We start from the raw sequence: 23,830 nt of genomic DNA on the forward strand, positions 1-23,830 counted from the left end.
GTCTCTCAGGCACCTGACTTAGTTTTAGAGGATTTGCAAAGAAGAATGGCATAAAATTCCCCAATCCAGATGTGCAAATTATGTTGTGTCATATTGAAAAAGACTCAAGGCTGTAATTGCTGCCGTAGGTGCTTCAACTAAGCACTGAGTAAAGGTTTTGAATACTTAGGTCAATGTGTTTTTTCAGTTTTTTCTGATTTTAATAAATTTACCAAAATTTTGTTTTCACTTTGTTGTTATGGGGTACTGAGCGAAGATTAATGAGAGAAAAATGATTTTAAATGATTGCAGCATCAGGCTATACAACAACAAAACTGAAGCTAGTGAAGGGGGTCTGAATACTTTCTGAATGCACTGTATGTACACACAACTGCTCATTAACACAAACATTTAATCAGCCAATCACATAGCTAACCAGTACAATTAAGCATCTAGACATGGTCCAGAGGATGTGCAGAAGTTCAAACAGAGCAACAGAAAAGGGAAGAAAGGATTTAAGGGATTTTGAACCTGCCATGGTTGTTGGTGGTCTGACCAGGTCCAAAATCCTGACCCTACCATCTGAATGTTAGAGCAAAAGTCGAGGTTTATCAGACCGGGACACATTTTCCATTCTGCTATTGCCCAGTTTTGGTGAATTGTTTCTGAAATACTCACTAGCCCATTTGGCACTATCATGACACATTCAAAGTCACTTCAATCACGCTCAGTTTGAACCTCAACACATCGTCTTGACCATGTATAAATGCCTAAATGCTGGGGATATTTCCTGCACTGGAGAGTGTCCCTTGAGGGAGTGTGAAAAGTGAGCAGCCGCTGCTTTCTGCAGGGACAACAAGGCCAGGCCAGTCTGTCTAATTCCTTAGATTAAAAGCAGCAGCGGGCGGCTGTACGTTCCAGAGCAGCTTGAAGACAATCTAAACAGCATCGTGATTAGAAACGTACTGAGCATGTGGCTTTCATTAGCTGCAGAGTGAACACACACCACAGCACTGAAGAGCAGGTCTCAATACGCCTGCCAATCAAACACACACAGCCACGAATGTGACATGTTAGACTGATGAGCTCTCCACAACACTGATAAAGACTTGTTTGGGGTTAAATGAGTCAGACCCAAATGTCAGGATATAAAGAATTTCCCTTTTATTAAATGGATGTAATATGAAGTTGAACATGATACCGTTTGTACGATACGACCACATGGAGATCATTGTAACCAACTGGTTCAAACAAAACCTGATCAGTTTAAAAATTGATGAGCCTAATGTTCACTTCTTGTCACATTCATTAAAGCTCAAGAATATAAGTAGCAGCAGTAACACCTATACCTGAGGTTCAGACTCTAAGCTGTGAGGAAAATCACTGCACGAATTAAATAAAAACAAGATTAAAAGAAAAATAAAAAACAAAGAAAATCAAAACACTTCGCTCTTATTCCAGGAGCTATATTACTCACTGGATGTACAAAGTCTGCAAATTTGAAGCAAACCTAACATGATAAAGTGGTAAACCTGACAGTTATGATTCAAACTTGGTCAACAGCTTTCTTAAATGAAAGCAGATAGAGTAACATAAAGTGCATGGTCATCCACACAGGACAGTACAAAGTCTATCAGACAGTAAAAGGAGAGAAATTTAAAAACATTGTTGACATGCTTGACCCTTTCTTACAATTTCTCTTCAGTAATAAACCTCATCTATCTTATTCTCTAAAAGAAAGGCAAAAAAACAGATTTTCATGAAGTGTGCATTGAATGACAGTGTGTAGAAAAGTTAAAAAAACAAGGCAAAGCCAATTGTCGTGCACCGATTTTTGTGTGGTTGTGAGATAAAAGCAAAGAAAAAAAAAATATTTTAGTGTCGAGAACAACCTTCCCATAAATAATCTGCCTGAGGTGATGCGGATTAAAATCTGTTTCCTTTCTTTATCCAGTATTCAGTTTCTTTGGCATGCTCTTCCCTTTGTTTTACTCGTGCTGAGTTTAGGAATAAGGGGTGGGGGCGTCAGGAGCTCTGTACAAAAGTGATGATGATGACAGAGAGGCTGATGATTCCCATAATCAATCCAAAGACCACCAGGAAAAGAGCCTAAAAAACACAAAAAGTACAAACAACAAGATTAGCATTATTATCATTAAATCAAATGAAAAATAGGGTAGCACTTCATTTTAGTGGGCCATAATTACCTAGTAATTTTATAATAGGTGTAATTATCTGGTCATTTCTCAAGAATACAGTGTGAATTACCTAGTAATAATAGTTAATACCAAGTAATTACTTGGAAATATGTTTATATTAAGGAAGTATTTACCTAGTAATAATGTATTAATTATCAAGTAACTCCTTGCAATATTGTGGCAATTCTCTAGTATTAAGGTGGTATTTTACCAAGTATTTTTTTGACAAATAAGACGATAATTTTCTATACAAGATGCTTAATATTTTCAAGTTATTTCTTTATTTTGGCACACTGAATTAACGCGAGTTCTCCCCTGTCCTCAGTAATTTTAAAGGTTAGGGTAAAATACCACCTAATTACCAGAGAACTGCCACATTACTACAAGAAATTACTTAGTAATTAATACATTACTAGGTAAATACATCTTTAATATTACCAAATTTCCAAGTAACTACTTGGTAATAACTATTTTTACTACTAGGTAATTACCACCTTATTCTTGGGAAATAACTAGATAATTACACCTATTACTATAAAGTTATCAGGTAACAATGGCTCACTAAAATAAAGTGCTAACTAAATAATGACCTTGACCTTAGGGAGTAATACAGAGCCACATCATTTTTTTCAGTTTAGATTAAAGATATCTCAAAAAGTGCAATTACCCCGATGGAGTCAAAGGTTTTCAGGGGCCGACCACTGATCTTGAGGTAGAAAATGCCGGGGAAGACGAACAACAGGCAGCTGGATGTGGTTGATCCTGGTGGAAAAAGCAGACAACACATTTATTGTCTAATAACAGCAGTGTATTTATCTGTCAAGCAGCAAAGCACCTTCAAAGCTCCACTGAGAAGTTTTGGTTTGTGTTGATTTTGGCACCCCTTGTGGACAAAGTGGTGCATCTTCTCACTGATATTTTCGTGTACACGAATAAAGATGTGACCAAGCAGTCAAGACAGTTCAGTTTGGTACAGTACTCAACTATCTGGGTTTCCCCTAAGGCTGCATGATATTACAGTACATTGGAATAATATGGCATAACAGTTCATTATCAGTATAGGCAGATATGAAAGTTTCTGCTGATTTCAACAACCAATATATCGCTGTAAATATTGGCCATATGTACGAAAAAGTTTGAGTTTTATATGGCACCAAAGAACCTACGTCAGCTGAAGCCTTTTTCTTTCATTCCTTAAACTTTAAAGTGTGCTCAAAGGACCGAAATTTGTTTCTTTGTTCATCCTTAAAGTCTATTTTAAAGACTGAAGTTTTAGGCCTTGATTGTGCATCCCTACTTTCAAAGAATAGGCTAAATAGTGATAACATGATACAAAATGTGACATGTTTTGCACTGAACTAAACAGCTTAAATTCCCTTATTTTGTCAATAACATGCTTTTGAATGAAGCTGTGCGAAACTATTTTGAAGTTATGATCTGTCGTGATAAGTCATTTGTGAATCAGCTAGATCTAAGAGCTGGCTCCTTTGGGCAAATGACAGGAGCCCCTCATGGGCCCATTTCCTTTTTGCTGTTGTTTATTAGACATGAAAACTAGGGCTGCCAGAAGTAATGCGTTAATCGAGATTAAGTTAGGTCCATAATTAGAGGACGTCATGACGTAAGCAAGCAGCAACAAGAGGCAGGTGCAATTATGGCAGAGGATATTAGCGTGGATGCTGCTTAAGCGCCAGTTTTATCAGAACTTGACATTTCTTCTTTAAAAGAAGAACAAAGAACAGTAGTGAATTGTTTTCTTTTCAAAAATGATAAAAGTCAAGTACTGACATGTCTACAATCGCCACGATTCGCGGCGTTGTGCAGTTCTTTATGGAGTTTACTCCTTCGGTAGGGGCGCAGCTGGGTAGCGGCTACATCATGTGTTTTGTTGCTCTGATTGGCCTGTAAAGATGTGACAGACAGAACGTTCATCCAATCGCCAAGTTTTTTTTTTTCAAAGGCTCTGCCCTTTCCCAAATGCTGTCTGTAAGTGGTTTACCAGATGGATGTGTGAAACACATCCATCTGGCATGCCAGGTTACCATAAGTAGCGTTTGTCATCCAAAAATCTCATCCTGCTTTCATTTTTTCCCCACTCATTGAGGGTTTTTGCTTTGGAAAAAGTGGAAAAATGTCGTTGAGGGATGGGTCAGCGCATTCTAACCAGATATCCAATTCCTCTGTACTAATCAGTTGAACTTTTCTTTAATTTGAAAGGACTGCTCTAATTATTTTATCCTTCTGTAATTCAGAACAGCTCATTCATGTCCAGTAAGGTTTGTACGTCTGTTCTATGGATCCGTTCTGTTACGTTCAGATGTTTTGTGACCTAGATGAGTGTTCTGGTTGCACAGGGTGAAAAATGTCTCACTGTGCCATGTCCTTTGTATTGTTAACCTTCAATAATGAAATGACCTTTGAAAGGGAAAAAAACATCACCTACCCACAACTCCAAACACATGTCTGATATCCGGCACAAAGACAGCCAGCAGCAGCACCACGCCCAGGATGACAAGAGTTGAGATGATGTGCATCAGCATGGAGAAGGGTCGATCTCCACGCAACAGCAGGATCACTGCTTTTCGTGCCTGCAGAGCACACAGACAGACACATTTCACTGGAAGCAAACACTCAAGAGAATTTTTACAGAAACAAAAAAAATCTATCAAATATATGAACACTGATTTTATTTGGAAAACCATTAAAAGGTTGTGGGATAAACACTTTGGTATTTTTTATGAGTAGAAAGAATATTTTGTGATCACTACACTTACAGGGAACTGAATGAGCGGTACGGTCAGCAACACGGAGAGCAGGATGGCCAGACGGACTGTCATCACCATGATGTCATGACGCAGATATGAGTCGTAGCTGAGCAAAAGCTCAGAGTCCACATGAGCTGTAAAGGAAGAGACGAGGAAAGAAGGGGCACAGATAACAGTGCATTGTTTAGTTGCTAGAGTATTTCCAAACTTGAAAATAAAAGTACTTAAAAAGCCATCAAAAATATTGGCAAAAGAATGAGCAGTGATCGCATATAACAAAATCAACACAAAGTCAGCAGAGAACTTTGATATAAAAAAACAGTTTCTTCTGCTGCATTATATCATTTGATCTGACACCTACCCCACATCAGTTTTGGATACTAAATTTAACAACTAATAAAAAACTTGCCTTCTTCCTGATGGTCTTCTTTATTTTCTATGCCATACAGAAGCAGAAGGATCAGTTTAAGTCTGCTTTATGGCCAGCAAATAACACCATACAGGGGCTTTGGTATTCTTTATTTTTTAACCAGGTGTTATACAGGGATTACTGACTGACTGTTTCATGTATACTTTGCATGGATATAATTCTTATTCATCTGGAAAAACTCCCATACAAAGCTTTTGGGAAGGGCTCAATGTTTCGGTGATTGGACGATCGTTCTGTCCGTCACATTCATTACGGGCCAGTCAGAGGGACAAGACAAAATGAGGTAGAGCAGCGTAGTTCCTCAAATAAAAGTCATGCTGAAGACAGTCAGGAGGCAAGCAAAAAACAGGTTCGCTGACAAGACAAGCTCTCTGTGCTTGTTTTAATAAAGAAATGTGGTCCAGTTCTGATTAAACTGCTGCTTTCCTACAGCTACATCAGAGCTAATGGCTACCGCAGCAGCACCATTGGAACCAGAATATCCCACCCATAACAGTTGCAAACTTTATGCCGAAGAAGGCCAAGAGAAGAGCAAAAACATCTTTTCCGTCACAAAAAGCTTTCAGTGTAGCTCTTTGCTTTTGCTTTAATGAAGAAATGTTGTCCTGTTCTAAAAAAAATGCAGCTGTGGCTACATACGAGCTAATCTCTCCACCAGCAGCCATTGTGGCTGCCATTGTTGTTTTGAGTTGCATGCTCCACTGGCAGACTTTTAACCTGATTGTGTTTCATTTGTCCTGCAGTGTAGAGGGGGAAAACAACAGCTTACCACAGCCTAATCAGCTGTTCTTAACTAGTCACATGGGTTTCAGGCATGTTTTAAATTTTTTTGCATGTCTGATTTCCACCTCGCTCTTTGTGATAGTTATATCATAAAAAATATTTGAATGTGCTTTTAAGACAATATAAAGACAATCTGATCAGACTGAAACATTCACTGCTACTTACTGTCTTAACTTTTGAAAAAAGCTCCACAAAACAAAAAGGGAGAGTTTCTCTCTTTCCCATGAAGCTCTCTGTCCCTCATGGATCAATCGGGGCAGTGTAAAATTACCTGATATGCTTGGCTATGGCCCCATATATGATAGGTGCTTAATGTCTGTTAAATTTATGTTTTGTTTTTCTTTCAGATTCAGACTTTTTAATGCATTCACCACAGTGATATTAATACACATCCTTCACTGTTTTAAGAGCACATTGTTTAGTTACAGTAAAGAGTTTGACAGCAGGCTTACCGTAGAAGGTGAGGTATCCAAACAGTGCAGAGATGAGGTACAGCAAGAGGCTGAGGCTGATGCTGACATTTGTAACGTTCTGCATCCTCTTTTTAGTTGGGCTGAAAATTAAAATGACACATTCACTAAGCATAATGTTAACAAAGCAGTAGAGGAATATATCAAATGGCCTAAAATTAAAAATGAAGATCAGAAAACTGACTGGTCCAGTTCACAGTAGATTGGCAGGACGGTTGTGTGGCACAGAAAGGAGAAGGCCATGGTGGGGATGGCGTAGGCACTCTGGAGGACAAACCAGACACATCGCAACTGTCACTGACAAATTATCTACTTGAATTGTTGCACAGGAGTAATTAAACATATGCATAAAAGTGGATTTGTGTAGTTTTTATTAGAAAGCAATGTTCAGGTGTCTGTCAGGCTGTAACTTAAAGGACTGCTTTTGAAAAACATTGTTGGGACTTGTTTAAATCAGGATCAATATGTGCTTTGTGCAGTTCTTCATACATGTGCATAAGACCTTTACCCTCACATGCATTTAAAAAAGCTGCTGCAGTGTCTTGTGCATAAATAAAGTCCTGAGCAGACAACTTTTTGCATATTATTCTTGACTGTTCAGTGTGGATTAATGTTTAATTCACATACCTTACTGGAGATGACAAAAAGCTTTGGTGTGCATTCTGATCCAGAGGAGTTTGTTGTCTGGAGAATAAAAAGGAAGGAAGTGTTATTCCTAACAATTCTGGACTACAATATCTGAGAATCACAGGATCATAAGGCTCTGCGCTACTGCCCAGTTTTTTTTCATTTATTTAGTTTTTACTTCAGCTGTACAATCATAGACATAATTTGTTTCTCTTTCATTCTTCACATTATTCCCTCATATAGCTGCATGTAGAGGTTTTTTCTAATTTTACAAAATAAAATCAAACAACAAACAAAACTTTAAGTGTAAGTCTTTGGATATGATATGTAAAAATCCAGAGGGAAATAGAAACAGAAATAGAAAAAGAAATAATTTATAAAAGAAATCATTTGTAAATCAGAAATAACAGGAACTACTGCAGTTTAATGCCCTTCGGAGGTATACAACTGGCTGACAGTGAAAGATTAACAGCGGGACAATAAGAGGGTGAGTGGCAATGTGAAGGGTAGAAATCTTATAAACAGACCAAGTGACCTTTGACCTCAAAAATCTAATCACGGGGAGCAGGCGGCCTAGTGGTTAAAGGCGCTCCCCATGTATGCGGACGGCCCAGGTTCGAATCCGGCCTGAGGCCCTTAACCGCATGTCTCTCCCCCACTCTTGACCCTGTTTCCGACTCTATCCACTGTCCTCCTCTATCTAATAAAGGCACAAAAATGCCCAAAAATAAATCTAAAAAAAAAAAAAATCTAATCACTATATCCTTCGGTCAGAGGAGACATGTGGGCAAAGTTTGAAGAAAATTCTTCAAAGTGCCCCTGAGATATCATGCTCACAAGAATGGCACTGACATATGCATAGACAATGTGAAAACATAATGCGTCCGGCCTCAGATGTGTAGAAGCATAAAAATGTTAAGGAGGAAGGCGGGGTAGGGTAATGAAGCTGTGCTGCTGCATGGTGGCATGAGCCTTTTATTCAGTCAAAGCTGCACAGCTTTTGACTGCTCACACCATCACAGTGGAGCTGGTGTGTTGGTGATGATGTGCAGTGTCTCATCAGACTAAAGAACTTTCTTTCACTTGACCATGTAGTCCTCCACATGCCTTTTGGTGAACTCTAGCTGAGATTTGTTATGAGTCTTCTGCAACAGTGGCTTTCTCTGCCATTCTCCCATAAAGCTTTGACTGGTGAAGAACCCAGGCAACAGTTGTTGTATACAGTCCCTCCCATCTCAGCTGCTAGCTTGTAACTCCTTCAGAGTAGTCATAGGTGTCTTGGTGGCTGCTCTCACTAGTCTGCTGCATGGTCACTCAGTTTGTGAGGACAGCCTGATTTAGGCAGATTTACACATGAGATATTCCTTACAGAACTCCTGGGAATGTTTGATGCCTTGGAATTTTTTCATACTTTGTACCTTCAATAACCTTTTCTCTGAGTTACTTGGAGGGTTATTTTATCTTAATGGTGTAATAGTAGCCAGGAAAACTGATTAACCAATGACTGGGCTTTCCAGACACAGGTGTCTATGTAGTACAATCACTTTAAAGGGGGTGAATACTTATGCACTTATTTTACATTACATATTCTAATTCAACTGACATTACACTGTAGAAATCAGTTTTCACTTTGATATAAAAGAATGTTTTTTTTAATTTTCAAAGTAAAAAGAAAATATGTTATATTGACTATGACTGATTTATAAAATCAATGAAAGGGTAAAACTTCAAAGCGGCTGAACATGTTTTATAGGCACTGTATGATACTGAAAATGCAGCCACATTCAAATCACTTCACTACATTAATATGAAGACAACAGAGTTCCAACTTTTAGTAAATTTTCGTTTTTGGGAGTTTCAGGCCGGTAAATCTTTTATACCTTTTTATTCCACTTATATGTTGGGGGGTATGTCTGACATTTTAGGTAAAAACAAAACCCACCGTCTGAGGCTGTACCATGGTATGCTTAATTCAAAAAGGTCAGAGGTCATTTCCAGTCTGATGCAAGGTCACAAGAACTTCCTTCCCCCTCAGGAGGAATGGCACCGCTCACCATATAGCCTCCTCTGGTCCTCATCAGCCAGCCGACACAGTCGGTAAACTCTGGTCTCTTGGGCTTCCCCTTATAATCCTGCGGCCGTGACCGTCTGGCTCAGACTGCAAACCCCAAACCTACACTTCCTTACATATGTGTGTGTGTTAGTGTGTTTACATTGATTTGGGGGGGGGGGGGTTTGTTACCTGAAACATATCTGCAGGCGTGGTCATGTTGTGAGGCAGTGGGCATGGAATGGACCATTTCTTCACCACAACCTGAGGAGGAGACAACACAGTTTTTCAACAACAGAACTATTTAAAAAAGTATTTCAAAGGAGGTAGATGTCAGGAACTCACCACAACTGCAAAGTAGAGCATGAAGAAGAAGGCGATACTACTGGTATAGCCGAGGAAGCCTGTAAGAGTCAGAGGCACAAACAATCATTCAAAAGCAGTCACAGAAAAACACACCACTAAGACATTACCTAAGTTTCTACTCACCTATTTTAGGCAGCAAAGAGAGAGGTAAAACAATACAGATAGTAACAATGATCAGAAGCAATCTGCCGTCTTGATACCAGGCGTCTCTGCAAAAACAAGTACACATGAATTATTAAAAAAGCCAGAGCTGAATCAATCATCATCCTCCTGCTCCTGCAGTGGATGTCATGGATACTAGAGACTAATCCTCAGTGCTTTAAAACGGACCTGCTCTGGAAAATTTGTCTCCATTTCGTGCTCAAATACAGAGCGACAGATTCATCATGTGGTACGAATTAAGGGCTTTAGCTCTTGCAAACCATAACAATTATGTAATTCACATGCAAACGTTGTGTCGCTCTGTCATTTGAGACCACATTTCACTTGCTGGGGTTTCTCTTGGAGAGGGGGGAATAATATTTTCCTTTGCAGAGGGATAGCCTTGGCGGTTTATTCAGGATTGGGGAGCTAAAGGAGGAGGAAGAAGAGGAGGAGGGGTGGCGTTTGGAGGTGACACATGTGGAAGGCATGCTGGCTCCGCTGAGGTCGGGGTCGGGGTGCTGCCTTGGCGCTGCTGTGTGCTGGAGCACAGGGTGGGGGTCATTCACGAGGGACTGGCTCCAGCGCTCTTTATGGGGGCTCCCACAGTCGGCAGCACCTGCTCAAACCACATCAACACCCAATGACCCCTGTTTGGCAGTTTCACAGCTGTGGCGTTAGCAGAGGCGCGGATGGATTCGTCTGCATCTACACTAGTTTTTGCCCCGTAACTGGATGTCAGCGAGACCTCTGCTCTGACCTCCTACTCCCTCTTGTCCAATCACTTCTCCCAAAACCTAAGTTTAGCTGAAGCACTTGACCAAAGCTTAGCTAACCCTCTTCTTCACTTTTACAGAGCGTTAAGCAGACACAGGGAAATAAGGAAAAAAATCTCCATGATCCAGCTCGAGGCTTACTGTAAAGACACAGGATACCTAGACGACCCATGAAATGTGGAACATTTCACGCTATAACAAGATGCAGGATCACTCTCTGTTCAATCTGACTGCCAATGAGTCAATCTGCACATGGTGTTGAAGATCAGCATAAATCTAGCCAACACTGCACATAAACCAAATCCACAGCTGTGCATGAACTGGGCTGAAACATGACATGAACAGCGCTGACTAAAACATGTTGAGGCACTCGTGTGTTTTCACTTTACTGTAAAAAAAAAAAAAAAAAAAAAAATCACTTTAAAATACAAACAACTTATTTATTTGGCCTCTGATGGGGCTGAGTGCATGTCTGTAACATCCCAAAGCTACTCATTAGCAGAAATGTTTCGTTTCCCTCAGCAGTGAGCTGTAATTAGAATGGCAAAACTGATATCCCCTTGTATCAGTCTGATTCCGGGGGAACATGTGCGAGAGATTTGGGGGTGAAAGAGAGCGTTAACACAAAGCAGCTGTGCGAGGAAGATTCAAATGTTGACGGATCGGGCTGAGAGCAGCTACATATCTTTGCTTAAACCAGTGTGGCCAATAAGAAAGTGAGAAGAGTTACTTTCTTGGCCTAGGCCTAAAGGCTTGTCCTCATGGGCCAATGAAAGACAGCGTCTGCTGATGATGCCTGATGAATGGCTCTGTGTCGTAAATACACTTCCTCTGGGCATACTTTGGGCTACACAACACAACCATGAGCTCCCTCCAATTTCTAAGACACACTGCAGAAAAACTCAAAGCTAAGCCAGGACATTTGTCCAATTTCTTGTCAGAAAGATTGAATCATACTTGAAAATAGGTGTACTATCTACATTAGTTCATACATCTCATTTCAAGACACTCAACAAGAACATAGCTTCTGCCCCTCATTTTCCCCTAAAACAAGCAATGCATCCTGACTTGTCATGTAAATGCAGCTTAAAATAAGTGCAAGTGTGGGGTACAGATAGCCCAGCGGTGAGGTCGTGCCCTATGTCATTCCCCTCATAATCTCCCTAATTTCCCACACATCTACCATCCAGTCCTCTCAGTATGAAGGCAAAAAAGGCTAAAAAAAAAAAAAAAACCTTAAAATGTTAAGTACATTTGTAATTATGGTTTTAAAAAAGAGAATATTTCTGAGCCTTTTATGGAGCCACTTTGGACAGGACAGTGGGCACTGTTGGAAAGAGGAATAAGACACAGGAGCCATAGGTGACCTCCAGCCCTGGGATGCCTGCTTCAAGGACAACAGCCTTCTTACATGGGGCATGCCAACCAACCACCAGGCCAACGACACCTCGCAATTTGATATTTTTGACAGATAAAAAGTAAATAAAAAATCTGCAAATAACCTTGAATAAATCTGAGTTTTTGCAGTGCAAACTTTCTCAAGTATAAAAAAATGGTGTCCCCCTAAGAGTCTATTATGGGTCATATTTTAGCTATTACATTTACAAAAAAGTAAAAATGTTCATGAAGATGCCGATGACATTATAATATAAATATACACACATCTATTTAATTAAAGGGAATCCAGCATATTAAGACATATCAACCTCATTAGAGTAATTTTAATATCTTTTATGCAAATGTTGTACAGACAAACGCACCAGATTTCAATATTTTGGCTTAAATTTTTAAAAATAGTTTGACATGTAGGCTTCCAATTTGTGCAGTGCATTCTGGGTAGTTATGTCTGCAGTCTTCTTCCTCTCACATATTTTGGATTGTACTCACTATGATCTACATTACACTAACTTCCTCCTTTTTGTCCTCTTTACTAAACCTGCCAAGAGGTTTAAACTCAAAAATGTTTAAGGATGGCGTAGTGATGCCATATGGCCACATTAATTTTCCTTCCTATGGAGTTTCATTCTTAAAACCTTTTTCAAATTTTAAAACCGAGTACAGTTTTAGTGAAGGGCAATGAACATTAAAGCAAATGTAATGTAGGCTGAGGTCGAAGGACACGGTGAGAAGAACAGTGATTACATCACTATGCAGAGTGCACTGCACAAAAACGGCAGTATACTGGTGAATCAGTCTTTCAAATACTTGAAAAATATACAAGTCTGCATTTTTTTTTATATAACACACAAAGAAGACACTAATGTTTATGTAATAAGTCAATGTCTGACTATGCAGGGTTCCTTTAACAACCTATGCAGCACTTAATTTATACATAAAACTTTGTCAATGAAGACAAACACTAAAAGACTTAAATGATTTCAGAGTAGATTTTAACTCCCAAAGTATAATTTAACTCCATTCTGAGTGAAATCGTCTTCAGTGGTTGAGTTATTTAACAGTGTTGATTCATTCAGTGCTAGTCCAACTCTGTAAGGAGTCAATTAATCTAAGCTCTGCTCACTGCCATTTCAAATTTGGGGGGCAGAGTTTACCCATCATGCCACTGGGCAAAGTGTTTAGATGTGTTTGAGATGTATTTATATGTGTTGAGATGTTGCCTGTTGCATAGTGATCACTAATGATTCCTTTGCTCATGTATCTGATGGACTGTTGTTGTTATTGATGTTAGACACCTCTGCACCATGACTGAAGTTATTCAACGAGTTAGTCTGTTCCTGCCTGCAGCAGCATGGGATATTGTACAGCAAAGAGTGGGGTGCTGCTTTTCATATAAGGGATTTTCATAGCTCTGCATTTGTCTTTTTGCTCCAGCGAACACCTGACTTTGCTACAGGTATTCAAAAAGAGGTGGCAATCTTATCCAAGTCTGAGAAGTGCTCTGCAAAGTGTCAATAATTACAATTCTGAATACTTTGAACTCACACCCAACATGAAAGGAAATAAAACAATGTTGTGTTAAAAGTATACACTGATGTGTTAAAAAACAGCACTGTGAATGTTAAAAATGAACAGAGTGAAAGTTAAAATATTTACTCTGAAGCGTTGATTTAACTCAGAACACCTGAGACTTATATAAACTCGGAAAAAGTGCTAAATTTAACACAACCGGAGTTGAATTTTGCTGTGTACCTTCTTATTTTATCAGTGTTAACTCCTAAAACTGAGCAGCTGTAATCTTTGGTCATTTGGATGATTTTAAAGCAGGACAAAAGATCATTTGATAAATGTATGCACAGCCCTCTACTTAATGCTGCTAATTTATTGTCTGATGTACTTTCTGCTTGTTATAGTCTGTCGTTTGCTCTTGCACTGTAAAAGCCTTGTGCTACCGTCTTAGGACTCCCTAAAAATGGAATTTTCCATCTCAATGGGAACTTTTCCTGGTAAAATAAAGGTTAGGTAAATATTAAAATAAACTAAGTGGTGCAGGTTAGTTTGGGTCTTTTCCTTGCACTATTCATACTGCTTTTTGATTTCTATGGTGAAGATGTGTCAAATTTGACTGATTTGACACCAGAGGTACAATCTTCAACATCATGGGAACAGGAATGACTCATACGTTATCTGCTAATGCAGCTAATCTAAAAGAATGACATGGTTTTCCCCACAGCTGTGACAGATTTTGAACCAAATTTCCTCACTGGCAAAAGAGTGAGCCCAAATTGATTAATATACCCACCCTGGACCGTGTGAGCTCAAGAAGCTGTTGATGGCTGCAGGAAGCTCTGACTTCAAGATGAACAGATAGGACGACATAGCTGATGGAAGAGAGGAGAAAAATTTCATGTTAAGTTTTAATTTAAACAAAATAAAGAACACTATCACACCAATCTGTTAAAATATAAACACAAGACTGCACACTGAAACAAGTGATTCTGAGCTGCTGAGGTTTGGTATGTTTAAGCACAGGGAAATGGAAGGCAGGGTGGGTGGGGTATGGCGGCTCTGAGTTAATGCAGATGGGTGGGGTGGGAAGCTCAAGAGGATCACCAGAAAAGCCCTTGGTGTAGAGGAGCAGACATTATGCAGATCTTTCGACTGCTGGAGACCCAGAGAAGCATGAAGAAGGGAATTTTAGGGGGGAGGAATGCTAACAATAATGATCTCTGACGCTAATCCAGGTATTTCTCCCCCTGCTCCACCTCTATAGGAAACAGGATATTATCAGCCTCCGACAGGCTCTGACATCCTTCCACGGACAGCCAATCAGAGGGGGGATCAGGGTCACTTCCTGAGGGGTCATACCAGCCAAAATAACACCAAGAGAAGCTTGAAACAAGAGATGGAGCTTGAACCAGGTGGGGTTTCTGGTTGAGCGGGGATGCAGATGCAGCGTGTGGTCAGTCATAAAGGGAGAGTGTGTTAAGAGATTTACATTTTGGGGAAGCCAAGTAGAGCTAGCCAGAGTTAGCTGGGACTGTATAGCCTCAGGGGCAGGTCTTGCACTCGCCGTTAAATAAGCCTGGACCATAATCCCTCAGATCCTGTCTTTGTTTATGAAAGAAAATTCCTCCAATAACCTTCCAAGCCCACACAGACGCACTCTGTGAAGACCATTTATGAGTGCTTAAATCTGTCAATAAGAGGATAATCTAAGGCGGGAGTTTTCACAGCATAAGTTAATCCATCATCTATGGATGTAACGATACATCGCAGTACTATTAAAAATCAATACAAGTATGGGCAATTTAAATCAATCAGACAGAAGCGCGCATTTCAACACCTTTTTCCACCAGCAGGAGGAGCTAACCATTTCTGACTCTATTTGTTGGACATCAGCAGCTGAAAAGAGAGGCATGCAGGCATAGCTGAAGCCAGGGACTGTTTTTAGGTTTATAATACATCGCGCTTTAAAGCATTTGTGTAAATGTGAAAAAGAAATATTAAAAGTCTGATGGAATGATTTGCTTCAGAATACTAAATAAAAGTTCGAACTGGTCTGTTAGCAGCGTCATATTTAGAAAGAAAAATAGGTCTTGTTTTCGTGATAACTTCTCAACCTATCCACCTAAGTCCCAGCTCTGATGATACTTTGTGTGAATTCTAGGTGCAACTTCCAGTGTCTTCTGTCAAACCTGCATTTTCCATAGTAATGAGATGCTAACCCTGATTATCAGAGCTTTTCAGAGATAAAGATGTGTGAAAGTTATCTGTTAAACCTCAACTGGAAAAATTGGATTATTCCTCTGCCTTCTATTACAGAGGAATGGGAGGACAGTATGAAGAAACTCCCCCTAATCCTGAGCTCAGGCAGCTGTCCCAGGTGGGACACGAGTTTTTATACTTTAAAGCCTTGGTTCCCAACCTGGGGTCCAGGACCCTCTTAGGGAGGGCGGCAGAGATTTTAGGGGGCACTCCGTCTGCTCTGAGGCTGTTAAAATAAGATTTGCACATAAAGTAAAATCAGGATAAAACACTGATAAATAGCTCATGCAAATCTCTCTGGGTAAAAGCATTTGGGTTAGGGCTTTCTGATTGGATTTAAGAAATTTAAATTGATGTTCATTTTTGACTGCAGCGTACACATTTTTTTTTCAGGTGTCTGTCCCAGGGGGCTCAGATTTTCTTTGATACTAGTAGAGAGGCTCAAAGGAAAAAGCTGGTGAGCTGGCGGCTAATGGTGTATCATGCTTGGAAATAAATACACAGCCAAAAAAAAACATGCAACAAATGTGGCTCACTGATGTACTACAACCCAAGCTTAGTTAAAGGTCAGCATACACACATTTTAGTCTGTGGTTGTTCGGAAATCATCATCATTTCACAAAGTAGCCCTTTTTTAAACTGTGTTAATCAGAATTCATGATTCACGTTGGTTACCTGTTCAGGTTGGAAAATCTTAAATTCTGACGATGACTTACATGACACATGACTAAAGAGACAAAAAAACATCTTCAGAAGAGCTAAACTGTAAAAACAAAAAAGGCAAATGTACTTTAACTATTATTTTCAAATGTGTGCAATGTAGAGAAAAAAAAACAACCCTGTTAGGCAAAACACAGTTATGTGAAATGCTGAACGTAAAAGGATTTTTCCCCTACCAAAATTACACAGAAAATTATGGACTATATTATCTGCATATCAATATCAGCAGATAATAGCCAAAAAAGTTAACTATTGCAATCAGCAGATATAAAAATGATGGCTGGCACCTGCAACAGATGAATTGGGTGTAAATATCTTTTCTTTAAAGTCTTTTCTTTTTTTATCCTCTTCCATAAACTTTACAGTGTTTTTAGGATTTAGGTTTTAGATCCAAATTGCATTCATGTATCAGTATCAGCTAATATGAATCTGTAAATATCGGCAAAATCTAAATGGGTAAAGGATGGATGATGAAATGAATTAAATCTCTCAGAAGGCCATTGTGTTACATCCCCACACAAAACTCCAAGAAATAAAGTGAATAAAAATGAAATGAATTTCAACCACACACTGACAAAAAAAATTGCACAACATGCATGTTGCAATAGTTTAGCATGCAGAAAGTTAGCGCCTGCACAACACATCATGGGAATTCCTGGTTGGACTTTATACTTACATTGCTAAACAAGAAAAAGACCCTTGAGTGAAGAAAAAGGATCGTTATTGGCAAAGGAAGCAGAAAAACATTCTTACAAAGAGCATGTAGGTAAAAGATTATTGGAAAATTGTTGTAAATGTTCTGTGTGTGGTCAGCACACTGTGGGTAAGTGCGTTCAACAAAAAACAGAGCCACTTTCATTTCATTAAGAGCATGAGGAGAGGCGGGCTGAGAGAGCCCTGGGCTGGTCAGTAATTAAGGTCAATTGGCCCATCAGGCTTTGGCAGTGCAGATGAATGTTTACTCAGAGTGAGGCTAATTGCACTCTATAAAGGGGACCGGGGGGGGGGGGTGTAGACAGATGCATGCTGGAGTGCCGACTCTCACACTCTCACACATACTGCCCCACGCTGGGAAAACCACAAACATACCAGAGGGCACGGCAGTAATCCACTCAGCCGGGCTGCTAATGACTGCGGAGGAGCTATCACCTCAGCTCTGCACTGTCCGAGGAGAGCCGTGTGGCTAAAGGGACAGTGAAGGGAGAGAGAAGTGGGTGGAGGGTTGGGGGTTTACCATCAGTGTTCAATTAGATAAGAAGTCAGGTTTCAGGCCCAGGGGACAGGACTGAGAGGACAGCGGCTACAGAGTCAAAGGTTATCAGAGAATCTGGATAATAGCCTCACAGGAAGAAGGATCTAAGCGCAGAGGCTTCTCATCACCAGTAGAAGGCGCTATAAGCCTCCATGAAATTACCATCAGTCTGACCCTGTAGCACTCTGCACCCTTTGCTTCTAGAAGAACCACAAAATCACTTCATGTCAGAAATAATGTATGAAACTGTAGAGTCAAACAAGAGCCGACTTACCACCAATATTCTGGATGAGAATAGCAAGGCCAACCAGCGTCTACAAAGAATTATAAAAACGTGGTTCAGTTAAATGTGAGATTCTAAGTGAGTGGATTCTTTGTTTGACTCTAATCCATAATAAAACACTTACTTTTCCTGGTTTTTGCAGGGCTCTCCCTCCAAGATCTTCATATGAGTTGATACCTATGGGAGTCAAACAAAAACAGCTCAGATTTCTCAGCTGTGCAAAGAGAACTTCAGCAATTTGGCAGAAAGGATTTCAACATGTTCAGTATTTTGACACAATTTAATAACTTTTCAAAATGATTTATTGTATCTAAAAGTGCAGAAGATTTTAAAACTACATCCATTTCATACATATTAAGAGTAGGAGAGAAAGGAATCCATCAAAAATTACAAGAAAACTGTCAAAAGTGCATATTGCCATTTTTGTTCAATTCCAACAGTACATTGCAATTTTCCTTATATTTGATAAGTGAAAACAAGACCCCAATATTAGGTGTCCAGGACTTTTATTTGTGTTGCATTGATATACTTTATATTTCTACTATTATCTTAGATAAGTTTAAAAATCTGATCTTTTTAAAATCCTATTTAGTTGCACTCATGATAGTTTGATCAAAATCAAAACATCAGAACCTGATAAATTACTTTTTCCCATGCATTCTGTTTCTCGTCACATCAGAGTGCCTGCCTACATTACCCACAGTGCAACTCAGCTACAGACAGAGTGGTCTGAGCTCTGAGTTGGTTTTACTGTAGCTATTGACAGTGGTGTAGTTCAGGATTTACTTCTTTTTCAGTCTACATAGAGTATACCCACTTTAGAATTTCCTCTCTTAGGATGGCAGAGGCAACAAAAAAGTAATCAGATTACACAACAATGCTGAGCAATATGGAACTTAAAAGCACACTCATGTATTCATCTCTGTCTGTAGTCAATAGGCCAGTGCTGATCATAAAATCTGTGCTTCTTTGGCTGTTAATTTCATAATAATCTGTACCAATATAAGGCACATTCTTAGGTGAACTAAATATATAAGATGGAATTATATGCCTTTGTTTGCAACACATGGTGGTTATCCCTTGCTAGCTGGGCCACTTAAAGAAATGTGGGAGATAAACTGAGAGTAGGGTTAGGTATCATTTGTGTTTTTTTTCTAATACCAGTGCAAAATAGATATTTTTCTAAAAGGTGTTAATGCTTAAATGGTGCCAGAATTGACCCTTGCAAGAAAAAGGTGTTTTTAAAAGTCGGCAGCTGAATAAATCTTTCTTGATAATGTAAATGATTAAGAAATAAGATGCCAATAGAACATACAAGTAAAGAAAACAGGTGCACTTCTTCATTCATGTATTTTCTGACTTTTCTTTGGAGTTTTGGGGATCACACTGGGGTGGCGAGGCACTGAAATCTGTCTTGTAATTCAGTAAGGTAGGTATCAGATGTGTTGGTACCAGTACTATCTTGGTACCAGATTTTAATACTCATCCCTAATGGAGAGTACACCCACTTCTCTAGGAACCACTACACCACTGGCTAGCCTAGCTTTGAGGTGAACTAATGAGCTTAGGTCAAACAAACACAGGGCTAAGTGACATCACTTAAGGCATTTCATTAGGGCGCCACTGCTTTACCAAGACTGCTTTATACACGAGGCTGCAGGGTGGAAAATTTACTAAAAAAAAAAAAAAACAGTGCAATATGGGTCATTTTACCTGTACTGGGACTTGCAAAAAACAATCAGCTTATAAACATCAAAACAATATAATTTTAAGAAAAAGAAGTCTCCTAAAATATTACACATTTTCTAATACTCTAAAGGGATTTCAATGATTCTGCCTAAAGACTTCAAATGTAAACTTTTTAAAACCTGAATAACAAAAGCATGATTACATGAAATTCCTTTCTCTATAGGAATGACTGGAGTTCATCTAAAAGTTTGCTGATCAAAACATCCTAATACAGGGTACTTCACTCAGCTGTGTCATGACAACAAAAAGCCAAGTACACTCCACAGATGAAGGGTCCTTATTAAAGATGATCAAATTTAGATAGAATGTTTTCCTACAGAATGACCCCATCTTCCCTAATCTAACTGGGCTGTAATAAACATTTAACAATCCACAATTGCCTCTTGTCAGCTTTTGAAACAACTGTAAATATTTCCTGATTAGATCATAACTAGGAAGTGGATAAAAACAAAAGATGCTAAAGTGATTTACTGTAAGCTAGTTTCTCTTAACAACAATCCAATCACAAGTCAAAGGAAACGAACCGTTCCAAAGACATGAGGATGTGCTTATCTAAAGTTAGGTATTGTGTTTGTTGTTATTCTCTCACCTGTTTGGTCACACAGCTTCAGAAGAAGATGTATAGAGTACGCTGCCAGACTGGAAACCATAAACAACAGGATACTAGAAAGGAAGTGAAATGTATTAAGATCAATTGAAAATAATTCACATTCTTTAAAAGCATTGTTTTAAACAGTGTGACAAGACCCCTCTTACCAAAACCCAATTATTCCAGTGCTAGCCATAGCATAAGCTAGTCCCAGTATGCCGCTGCCCATGATGGCGTTCATCAGGTTAAAGACAGAGGAGGCGAAGGAGGCTCCTTTCGTTCTGGTCTGCACTGATCCCTGCGCACACAGGAGAGAAAGCATTCAGATAAGAGAAATGAGTAAACAAGTATGAAGAAAGTGGAGATGGATTAATCTGATTATTTTGGTGACACAAGTTGTTCTTGACAGAGTTAGTAGCAACTGTTGGGCCCTGATGATGGATGTCATAAAGCAGCACTGCAGTGGCATGCAGGATCAGGGACTGGAAATGGGAATGGATGGGGTGGGATTTGAGCTGCTGGCTGTGGGACAGCTGCCTGAGCTCAGGACATGGGGAGCTGCCCAAACTGCTTGACCTCTGTAATGGGGGATATCCTGGAGAGAACTAGTGGCAACTCTGGTGTCAGTATCACAACAAGCTTGGCTTGACCTGCGAGCTGCTGAATTTACCATGAGTTATTTCACTGGCAGGACAGGAACTCAACTATGACATCAGATGTCGATCGAAATGATAGAAATACTTATAAAAGAATCTGATTTTATAAGGCTAAGAATGTGGAAGTGAATCTGCAGTGTGGCAACATGATTAAAAAAATATCTCTGTATATAATATTGATGCAGATTTTTCTGTTCAGGGTAGGGTTGAAGAATATCCCAGCATGCACCAGTCCAGCTTAGTGCTTGGCAAGGCAACATTCCTATCTATAGCTAATAAATCATTGCTTACTCACTCATTTTTGTCATCTTCTGATTGATCAGAGATTAAAGATGGGATTAATTCAGATAACAATGCCCTTTTCTTTGTTGTGTGAGACATGTGTTTTCAGGAGCTTTTTAATCAGTTCATTTTATGTGACAATGACTCTTAATCAAGTGAACAGTTGTTTCTCCACTTCCTTAGAATACGTGACAATGACTCACATTAACCAAACCTATCATGACCTGGAGTTCCTCTTATCTGCCTAAATCTGTAAGACTGTTACTTATGATTAACAACATCAATACTTCTTAAAAATGAATTGTTTGAACAGCTGATTGATTGATTGAAACATGAATAAAATAAATCAATCTAAGCGCCCAACAGGAATACAGATTCATCACACCATTATCAAGTAGCGTGTCCCATGCACAGTTCAGTCTTTAACACTGTGTTCTTCCCTTTTCCCAAGATCTGGAGATAAATTTTGTTGCAAAAAAAGGTTCCTCTTTTAAAGCACAGCTCAAGACTCTCAGATTCATCCAACCACAAGTAACCAGCATCAGTGGAGGAGATTTTGCCAGAAATGTTGTCTCTGGGGATTCACAGATGGATAGTAGACAGCAAATCATTTTCACTTTCACCTAACTCACAACACATTAGCAGAGCTAAGAGAGGGTTAATTTGAACACACCTCAGTGAAAGAGTGAATGTTTCAGTCCCCACTAGTCTAGCTTTAGTGGACAAACTCTGAGAACTATCACTAATAGCTTGTTTGTTTTGGTTATTGCAACATCCTGAAAGGGAGATTAAGTTCTAAAATACAGACTTTGATCACTCTTGGTATGCGTATTAATTCTAACAGTCTTTAGACCAGTAGCTCTTAACATGTCTGGTCAGGACCCACCACCACCTCCTCTTTCATGAGAATTTATGACTACTATATCCCCGATATGCTTAACCATTCACACGTGTTTTAATAGAGAATGTTGCTTTTTAAACTTGGATGCAGGGGTGAAAAGTAAATAATTATATCTAGCAAAATTACTGCAACAGAAAAGCTCTAACGTGTACTTGCCCTTTTTTGAGGACATTTTAATAAAGCTACTTTTACTTTTACTTTGGTGTATTTTTGGGGAAGGACTGCATTCCATTACATTTCAAGAAGCTTAGAGTAAAAAAATAACAGTAAAAGCCAAAACAGGAAGGTCCAAGCTTTCTGTCAACATCAAGAAAATGGCCAGAAGTTTTATTTTCCCAGTACATGATGGTCAGTAACACAAACAAAGAGAATAATCCCACATTTCATCATTTTATTTTAGGTTAAAATACACCTTAGAATGAGCAACCTGATTTGAGATTCACATCCTCGTGTAGATATTGCATATTAAGATCATATTTCGCTTTGAAACCTCTTGGGTATTAAAAATAGCTACTCTGAACTTTGAGTAAACTTTAAATAACTTACTTTTTACTTTCACTTGAGTAGATTAATAGAGCAGAACTTTTACTTGAGTAAATTTTTAACCAATGAGTACAACAGCCTGGTACCTTTTCTGCCTCTGCTTAGATGGAACTAAAATATGACTAAACAAAGAGACAAGACAGGACTATAGGTTTATGAATTACACAAGTTCTGGGAGATAAAATTTGGTTGTTTTCTTGATATCTAGAACACATAATGAGGGAAAACAGCTTTGTAATGACGAGAAAATGGGATTAATATATTAAAGTAATCAGAAAACAACTGAAATATACTCATTACGACGTGAAAACAGAGTGAATTAAGAAAATATATGAACATATGTCCACTTGCAACAATTTTGTTCCTAGCCAACCTGCTTTTGGGCCCCAAGCCACCAATTTAGAAACACTGATAGAGACATCTCTAGTTTATAATAGTTTTGAGAAAAGCAGTTATATCTAATAAAATGCAAATAAATAACAATATAGCGTGCAAAAGTCTCCCTTTGGAGCAAGAAATTACATAACATAACGTATATCACGCAAAATGCTTTATTTGTATTAAATTTTGACATGTTAATGTAAAGAAAATCACGTATAATCATTAATTGTTTGCATAAGACACATAAAGAAGTAAAAAATGAAGTACTATTGGAACAAATAAACTATTTCTGTTTTGGTGCCCATGTCTCAGTTTGTGCTGACAGAGGCAGAAAGTGAAGAGGAAACTAAAGAAGCGCGTGATGCCCGTTGTGTCCATTAACATAAAGGATTCACATTTAAGCTGAAAAAGACTACTGTTTTTAAACAATATACTTACATTTGTTAATAAAGGAGTAGTTTCGTTGCTTTCTGCGTCTCCGCCGATGCATTCTCTGTACAGGTCTGTGTTTGTGTCTGTATTAATGCTCATTTTCGACTCTACAAAAACTCTAAACACAAACCACACGAAACTACGGCCCGCTGCTCCGAGTCAGACTCCCCTCACAAACACTCCTGTTAGCGTATCGTAAAACTGCGAAGTTATGATCCCATCTTCTCTGAAATCGCTTTTAAACTCTCCTCTTATCACCCTGTCAGCTGCTGGCTGTTATTGTTGATCACG

At 39.0% G+C, this 23,830-nt stretch overlaps 1 protein-coding gene across 1 annotated transcript; it reads right to left on the reverse strand.

Moving 5' to 3' along the window:
• Window positions 1–1,128: 1,128 nt before the first annotated feature.
• On the reverse strand, window positions 1,129–23,818 carry slc38a6 (solute carrier family 38 member 6). The gene is made up of 16 exons (XM_041813298.1): window positions 23,546–23,818; window positions 20,512–20,642; window positions 20,345–20,418; window positions 18,131–18,183; window positions 17,998–18,037; window positions 14,286–14,364; window positions 9,792–9,877; window positions 9,648–9,706; window positions 9,495–9,566; window positions 7,253–7,309; window positions 6,810–6,889; window positions 6,608–6,708; window positions 4,952–5,076; window positions 4,621–4,765; window positions 2,845–2,939; window positions 1,129–2,088 (listed from the first exon to the last, which is right to left on the reverse strand). Exons 1-16 carry the CDS (start codon window positions 23,636–23,638, stop codon window positions 2,005–2,007), a joined length of 1,374 nt encoding a protein of 457 aa, XP_041669232.1. The 5' UTR covers window positions 23,639–23,818; the 3' UTR covers window positions 1,129–2,004.
• Between the last annotated feature and the right edge of the window lie 12 nt (window positions 23,819–23,830).

This window comes from Cheilinus undulatus, linkage group 18 (genome assembly GCF_018320785.1).
Source record: "Cheilinus undulatus linkage group 18, ASM1832078v1, whole genome shotgun sequence".
NCBI lineage: Eukaryota > Metazoa > Chordata > Actinopteri > Labriformes > Labridae > Cheilinus > Cheilinus undulatus.

Coding starts and splice junctions, on each gene's coding strand:
- slc38a6 (XM_041813298.1), bottom strand. CDS start 23,638: ATGAGCATTAATACAGACACAAACACAGACCTGTACAGAGAATGCATC. Junction 6,890..7,252: donor TTTTTGTCATCTCCAGTAAG/GTATGTGAATTA, acceptor TTTGTCCTCCAG/AGTGCCTACGCCATCCCCAC. Junction 4,766..4,951: donor TACCGCTCATTCAGTTCCCT/GTAAGTGTAGTG, acceptor TGTGCTCTGCAG/GCACGAAAAGCAGTGATCCT.